This window comes from Tasmannia lanceolata, unplaced genomic scaffold (assembly GCF_043159265.1).
Source record: "Tasmannia lanceolata isolate RefF3 unplaced genomic scaffold, GAP_Taslan_0.1 ptg000005l, whole genome shotgun sequence".
In the NCBI taxonomy this organism is placed as follows: domain Eukaryota; kingdom Viridiplantae; phylum Streptophyta; class Magnoliopsida; order Canellales; family Winteraceae; genus Tasmannia; species Tasmannia lanceolata.
Genome location: NW_027518682.1, coordinates 8875503 through 8883871, shown reverse-complemented (window position 1 = coordinate 8883871; position 8369 = coordinate 8875503). Strand labels below are relative to the sequence as shown.

The 8369-nt window shown below is 44.4% G+C and overlaps 1 protein-coding gene across 1 annotated transcript; it reads left to right on the top strand.

Annotated features, from left to right (window-relative positions):
• Window positions 1-1794: 1794 nt before the first annotated feature.
• On the top strand, window positions 1795-8090 carry LOC143876339 (uncharacterized). The gene is made up of 6 exons (XM_077378059.1): window positions 1795-5335; window positions 5789-5868; window positions 5977-6045; window positions 6625-7127; window positions 7356-7716; window positions 8073-8090. The coding sequence occupies exons 1-6, from the start codon at window positions 1795-1797 to the stop codon at window positions 8088-8090; spliced, it is 4572 nt and encodes a 1523-aa protein (XP_077234174.1).
• Window positions 8091-8369: the final 279 nt, after the last annotated feature.

The window sequence follows — 8369 nt, the reverse complement described above, 5'->3', positions numbered from 1 at the left end:
TAAGATCTGGCCGGTAGCTTGTCACTGTTCCTATGGCCGCGGTCTATCACTTTGATCTCCTCGAGTGTATAGTTATTGGTATTCATCGCTGGATTTAAATCCGGTCTATGACCTACTTCTGTCATTTTGTGGCTGTGATTTATTTCCTTATTCACCGATCATCTTTGATCGCTGATGAAAAATTTGGTGTCGCCGATTGTATCCTCCCCTTATAATTGATCATCAAGTTTATCCTTATCATTTGTTTATGGATATCTCCATTCTCTCTGATTTTGTCGTTGTATGAGTGTTAGGTTTGATCATGGCGAACAACGTGTTGAAGAGTTGGATAAAGGAGACTATTAAAACTCTTCCGTGTGAGCATTCAAAGCGGAGCATGGCCGAGAAGTTTATTAGTGCATTCAATCATTTGAGCATACTCGGCATAGACTGGAAGTTTCTCCAAGCAGCTGCCAATCTTTGGGATCCTACTCTTCATGTCTTTAGATTCGGTTCATTTGAATTTTGTCCTATCTTTGAAGATTGGTGCGTCTTATTGGAGCTCCCATCGGAAGGACTCTGGGTCCAACCTCTGAGTCCAGATGACCCTCATTCCATTTTCTGCAAGCTGTTCAAAAATACCACGGTTGACGCTCTGTCATATTTTACAGACACAGGTGTGCGAGTTCAAGACCTCATCAAACTTTTTTCTAAAAATATCGACCCTGTCGACTCCCGTTTTCAGAGTTGTCGGCGCAGCGCCTTGATTTTCGGTGTCTTCGCGCGTTATGTCATTCGTGGAGATTCTTATAATGCTCCTTTGGCCTTGTTAGCTGTGGTGGATCAAATCAATGAGGGAAGGAATCCTGTTCCCACCATACTAGCAGAAACTTTCTCCGGACTGGACCTTATTGCTCGTCAGGAGGTTCATGATAATTTCTTTGGGTGTGTCAAACTGCTTTATTTGTGGCTTTGTGAAAAACTCACCATCCTTCGGCCGCAGAGCTCCCTTCAGTACACCCTCAGGGATCACCTTTCGTGGCAACCAATGGCCAATAAACCCCAATCCATTGATGAGTGGCATAATTGGTTGCAGCACGTGGAGAATGATCAATTTCATTTGGTGAGTCATTCATGCTTGCACGTTATCACTAGCACCCACCCATATCCCTTTGTGTATCTTATGGGTTTGGAAAAGTCAACCTTTTATGCACCAACCCGTTTGCTTCATCAGATCACGGGACGCCCATGTTCTCCCGGAACTGTAGCGCCTCCTCCTTGCGAAAAGCTATCCCCTGATCTTATCAATACCATTGTGGCTGCTTGGAGAAACAAGGTCGTAGAGAGGAGATTTGGCTTAATATCTAAGGTCCGATGTGGGGAATTAACAGGAAAGCTCGTGGGCAAGAGAGCTCGGATCGAAGAGCTTTGAAGATTCCTTTTCATAAAATTGTCATTTTAATTTCTTCAAATTTCATTGTAAATGGTTACTTTCATCCAATGGTTAACAAAGACTAATGTTTTGATTGTAACTACATTTTGACTATTAATCAATGGAATAGCATTTATGTCTTTCTCTTATCTTATTTGGTACAGAATACTTTATCTCAATGCTTATCGTTTTAATGTAGTATGTTAATTTCCAATTCAGGATTCTAAAATCGAGCAAACATCGCTCCCTCAGGTGTCAGTCAACCTGCGTGGTCTAGACAATCAACCACGTCTAGACTCATTCGTCAATTCGAACCGCTAACCTTACCTGAACAATCTGCATCCTCTTTATCTGAATCATCTGAATCCCTAGAATCTGTCCAAATGGCTGAACCCAACGATGCGCTAACTAAAATTCAAGAGATGATGGTGAATCTTACCCGGGATATGGCCTTTATGAAAGAAGAGATGGCCCAAATGAAAGCCCAGTCTAATGAAAAGGTCTCTACTTCTAGAGCACCTGCAGTTCAACCCCCTCCCGGTATACCGGCGAATCCGAGCCCTGCAAATTTGAACCACCCTTTCATTTCACCAGTAGACGTCGACCCAGAAGAAGGGCAGTACGCTGCAGAATATTGCATTCCAAATGTGGCCCAGTATAATAAGGAAAAACAGGTAGCTGATCAATTGGAGAAGCTGACAAAAGAAATGGAAAGCTTGAAGCATCAAGGCCCAAAGCAGTTCGATATATCTGAGCTGATAATGTCTCCGGGAGTCACCTTGCCCCCTAAATTCAAAACCCCCGATTATGACAAATATGATGGGACTGGATGTCCCCGGAATCATATGAGGTGGTTTATTGAGATGTCGCAGCAGTGTGGGCTATCTCCTGAGCAAATGGCCAGGGTCTTTCCAATGTCTCTTACTGGGGTGGCGAAGAAGTGGTTTCTGCGTCGTAAACCTGAAGAGGTGCAGACCTTACAAAGCATCTCCAACAAATTTGTAGAGCAGTTTTCTATGGAAGAAGGGATAGAGGTTACCAAGAGGGATCTCAAACAGTTAAAGCAAGGTCCTCTGGAGACCTTTACCTTTTTCATCCGTCGTTGGCGTCGAAAGTCTGCCCAGCTGAGCGAGAGGCTATCAGAAGAAGATCAGATCAAGTTGGTGATCAAGGGTTTGTCGCCGCAGTATTTTCATTTTATGTCCCCTCAGCATTACACCGATTTTGACCATCTGATTAAGACTGGGACGAGGACTGAGGATGCAATAGCTAAGGGTCTGAGGGCCAGACTTCCATCAGACATCAAGGAAGGAAAGAGACCCGTGGTCGTACAGAAAGAAGTTGACCACGTAAACCATGTTCGCCCAGCGGCCAGGACTGTAACAGAGGTGGCGAGACCAGCGCCAGCCCCGGTAGAGCAGAAACCTCAGAGGCACTTTGATCCCTTACCGTACCCTTTACCTCTGATTCTGAAAAAGTTGATCAGGGACAAGAAAATCAGACTACCTGATATTAGGCCAGTACCTAACCCGTTACCCCCATATTGGAGAGCAGACCAGTACTGTGAATACCACAGAAATTCGGGTCACCTCACTGAAAGATGTCTGGCCTTAAAGCATGCGCTCCAGACTATGTTAGAGAACGGAAAGCTTGAGGTGGAAAGGCCCAATGTAACGCGGAATCCCCTTCCCAATCATCGTGCAATTCCTCCTCCTGTAGCGAATGCCATTTTTGTCGAGGAGCCGGTTCTTGATCCATCCATTCTCATTTGCGCAATCACTCCTGATGAACCTTATATTCTAAGATTTGATCCTGAAGAGATCGAGGAGATGGAAAGGGAAAGGTCTTATGCCCTCTGGAGGGGGAGCACCAGTTTGGCAGAGACATCCTCTCCATGCGTCCTTCGATGTGAGGATGTTGAGGTAGAAAAGGAAACGCCTTATGTTCTAAGGATGAGTGATTTTGAAGAAGAGGAGGCAATTGTAGCTCCGTATGTTCTGAGAATGGATGCAGATGATTTGCTTCTGTTAGAAGATCAGTGTGACGAGCTTCGTCATGTTACCCGAGGTGGCCGTGTGTTCAAGCCCGCAGAATTGAGAGCAGAAAACCCTGCAGAAGCAGTGAGAGCAGCCGAGAATCAGGGGCAGAATAGGCCGAGTGCAGATGAGGAAGAAGATAATTTGTTGAAGCAGCTGAAGAAGACCCAAGCAAACGTTTCTATTTGGGGCCTACTTATGTCTTCGTCTAAGCACAGGAAGGTTGTACTCAAAGAGTTGAATGCTGCTCAGGTGCCAACTGAGATCACTCCCGATGAGTTGGTAAGCCTAGTCGCTGTAACTAGGGCTTCCAAGGTGATATCTTTCACAGACAATGATTTACCTCCTGAAGGGAGTGACCATGCTCGTTCACTCAAAATTACCGTGATCTGCAACAAGAAAAGGGTACCTGAAGTACTAGTCGACAATGGGTCCGCTCTGAATATTTGTCCACTGAGTACTGCTGCGACTTTGGGCTTTGGACCTGGAGATTTTATTCCCTCAGAGCAGGGTATATTAGCATATGATGGCACCCGACGAGATGTCATCGGAACCCTGGCCACTGAAATTCAGATTGGGGGAGAAGACTTTGACATAGAATTCCAGGTTTTAGATATTAAAGCTTCTTTCTTGTTGTTATTGGGTCGACCTTGGCTGCATAAGGTCGGAGTTATCCCTTCTACCCTTCATCAAAAGTTGAAGTTTGTTCATAACGGCAGGGTAGTGACTGTGAAGGGTGACCCAGATTTAGAAATTGGACAGATTTCGCAGGAGCTCGTAGTTGGGAAAGAAGCCGATGTCAGCTTGACAGGTTTTTCACTAGAGGTGTCGGTCATATCCATGAAAGAAGCCATGGGCGAAGAAGTTTTCTTCTTGACTAGCACCAACTCGAATGTGGTCAGGATGATCCGTAAACAGGGTTATATTCCAGGCGCAGGGCTGGGCAAATATCATCAAGGCCCTACTGAGTGGCCTGTGCTCAGAACTTTCAATGGTCTCTTTGGCCTGGGATATGAGCCGACCAAGCAGGAGGTCAAGGAAATGAAAAGATACATGCTGAAATGGGCCGAGTGCCGCCGCCGGGGTTTAGAATTGCCTATGGGGCCAATCAGTCTGATCAGAAATGGCATTTTCAGAAAAGAGGGGGCAGATTTTCCATTTTGCGGGTTTGCTGAGCCGTGGACTGATGATGTGACAGGGCAGAGGTTTCCAGGTTTCGAAATTTTCTTTAACCTAGAGTTATCAGAAGCGCCAATGAGTGCGCAGATTACTGAGGCAGCACCGAAAACTGATTGGGCCGATGTTTTAGAGCCGGGCTGTCTGAATGGCATGTTTCAGATCGAATATCCAGTGGCAGCAGTGGTCAGCAGTGAGACCGAAGCGTCAGAGGTGGCAGTGATAGGCAGAGATGCATTCATTCTGAACCCCGCAGAGTTAATCACCCCAACCGAGGGACCCTTGACCAACTGGACCTCCCAGGTTTTACCTCGAGTAGTCTTTCAGTATAGTCCCGTTTCCTCAAAAGAGTCAGTAGTCTCTAAGTATACATCTACTTCCCAGTCTGATATTGAGTTTGTTTATTCTAACGATTCTTTTGATGCAGGTACTGTAGAAGTTGGATCTGGTTCCGGAGTCGGTGACAAGTCTCTTTCTAATAAGGTCGAGTCCAAGAGTACTTTAGATGATGGGTTTATTTCTTCAACTGCACATATGCCAGAGTTGGCTGAGTTCAATGTTGAGTTGTCTGTTGAGTCTGTGAATACATCGTTAGAGTCCAATACAATGCCTGCTGTGGGCTATTCCATTCTTGATGTAACCAATACTATGAATGAAATGAAAGACTCTTTTACATACATTCCTGTCTCTGTTTCTCCTGTTTCCATTTCAAGTACTGATTCTGCTCTTAAAACTGATAATATTAATAATGATGATCAATATTCCCCCTCTGATGAGGATGCCGACGAAACTCCCCTTGAAATCAAACATATGATTCAACAAGAGGAGAGTCGCCGAGCAAGACCGCTTGAAGAGGAAATTGAAACCGTAAATGTTGGTGACGAAACTTTAATTCGGGAAATACGAATTGGCAAAACTTTATCTCCCGAAGAGCGTGAGGAATTAATCACTTTACTTAAGGAGTTCAAGGAGGTTTTTGCTTGGTCTTATGATGACATGCCGGGATTGAGCGAAGACATTGTCCAGCATCGGTTGCCTTTAATCCCTGGCGCGAAGCCAAAAAAGCAAAAACTCCGAAAACTTAAAACAGAATGGGAGTTAAAAGTTCATGATGAAATTAAAAAGCTATTGGAAGTAAAATTCATTCAAGTTGTTGAATATCCAGAATGGCTAGCGAATATAGTGCCGGTGCCCAAAAAGGACGGAAAGGTCAGGATGTGTGTGGACTTCAGGGACCTCAACAAGGCGAGTCCGAAAGATGATTTCCCGCTTCCGAACATTGATCTTCTGGTGGACAATACAGCTGGTCACGCTCTGTTATCTTTTATGGATGGGTTTTCGGGATACAATCAGATTAAGATGGCGCCGGAAGATATGATCAAGACAGCGTTTACTACTCAGTGGGGAACTTACTGTTACAGAGTAATGCCTTTTGGGTTGAAGAATGCAGGCGCTACTTATCAGAGGGCTGCGACTGCTCTTCTTCATGATATGATCCACAAAGAAGTCGAAGTCTATGTAGATGATATGATCGTCAAGGGAAAGACTCGGCCGGAGCATACTGTCTCTTTAAGAAAATTCTTTGAAAGAATCAGACAGTATCAGCTTCGTCTGAACCCTAGCAAGTGTGTATTCGGGGTTACTTCAGGAAAGCTACTGGGATTCATGGTGAGCGAAAGGGGAATTGAAGTAGATCCTCAGAAAATCAAAGCGATTCAGGAGATGGAACCGCCGAAGACCGAAAAGCAGATCCGAGGTTTTCTCGGAAAAGTTCAGTATCTGAGACGGTTTATAGCTCATCTAACTATGACCTGTGAGCCTATCTTCAAGCTTCTAAAGAAGAATTCATCGAAGAAATGGACCGAAGAATGCCAGGTGGCTTTTGAAAAAATCAAGCAGTGTTTGTCCTTACCTCCTGTTTTATCTCCTGTCATCCTGGGTCAGCCATTGTTGTTGTATTTATCCATCACGGATACAGCGATGGGTTGTATGCTTGCTCAGCAAGATTCAGGGTCTAAGAAGGAGAGGCCTGTATACTACATCAGCAAGAAGATGCTAGAATACGAGGTGAAGTATACAATCTTAGAGAAGACCTGTCTAGCATTAGTTTGGGCAACTCAGAGGCTCAGGCATTACTTGTTGTCAAGCAAGGTACTTCTGCTTTCACGGATGGATCCGTTGAAGTATTTGTTTGAGAAGCCTGCTCTTACCGGAAGAACCGCAAGGTGGTTATTATTGTTATCTGAGTTCGACATTACTTATGTCACTCAAAAGTCTGTTAAAGGGCGGGTCATCGCAGAACATTTAGCTGATTCCCCTGTGGAAGAGAGCGCATTCCTGAAGGCTGAATTTCCTGATGAAGAGATTATGGATATTGAAGAAGATACCCCAAATACCAGATGGACAATGTACTTTGATGGTGCAGTCAACAACCAGGGTCAGGGAATAGGAGCAGTGCTCGTATCCCCTCAGAAGGAGTATATTCCTATATCTATCAAGTTGCAGTTTGAGTGCACCAACAACATGGCCGAGTATGAAGCTTGTATTGCCGGACTGGAGGCAGCCTTAGCTTTGCAGATTCAAGACATTGATGTGTTTGGAGATTCCATCTTGATCATTTACCAGACTAATGGAAAATGGAAGACTCGGGAAGATAGATTGATCCCGTATAATGCATATCTCGAATCTTTGGTCCAGAAGTTCAGGAGTATTACATTTACTCACTTGTACAGAACAAAGAATCATTTTGCTGATGCTTTGGCTACACTGGCTTCTATGTTAGACATTTCAGCAACAATGGAGGTCCAGCCACTTACAGTGCGACTGCAATGGGAGCCAGCACATGTGACCGTTATTGAAATAGCAGCTAGGTGTCCAGATGGAAAGCCCTGGTATACAGACATCAGGAATCTCATATCCGGTGAAGGGCATCCACCTGGGGCTTCTGGGAAAGAGCGCAAAACCCTTCAGAAATTAGCTGCCAATTTTGTTATTTGTGGTGGTCAGTTATATCGCAGATCTTTTGATGGGATCCAGCTTTTGTGTGTTGATGAAGACAAAGCAGTTGAGCTTATCGAGCAGACCCATGAGGGAGTTTGTGGACCTCATATGAATGGGAAAATGTTGTCAAGAAAGATTTTGAGACTTGGATTCTATTGGCCCACAATGGAAGCAGACTGCTTCGCATTTGTGAAGAAATGCCATAAGTGTCAAGTCTATGCAAATCTTATTCATGTACCTCCTTCGGAGTTGCACTCCATGACTTCTCCATGGCCGTTTTCAGTATGGGGAATTGACATAATTGGGAAGATTCATCCGAAGTCTTCGAGCGGGCATGAATACATTCTGGTTGCAATTGATTACTTTACGAAATGGATTGAAGCCGCTTCGTATGCTTCCATTACTTCGAATACAGTTGCAAAGTTCATCCGTGCCAACATTATTTGCAGATATGGAGTACCTCATGAGTTAATCTCGGATAATGGTTCTCACTTCAAGAAGGAAGTATCGCACTTGTGTGTAGAGTTTAAAATAAAGCATCACAAGTCGTCTCCTTATAGGCCGCAGACGAATGGAGCCGTTGAAGCAGCAAACAAGAACATCAAGGTAATCATCAGTAAGATGACAGAAACTTACAAAGACTGGTCAAACAAGCTTCCTTATGCTTTGTGGGCTTACAGGACGTCGATCAGATCTTCTACAGGTGTCACTCCGTATTCTTTAGTATATGGAATAGAAGCAGTTTT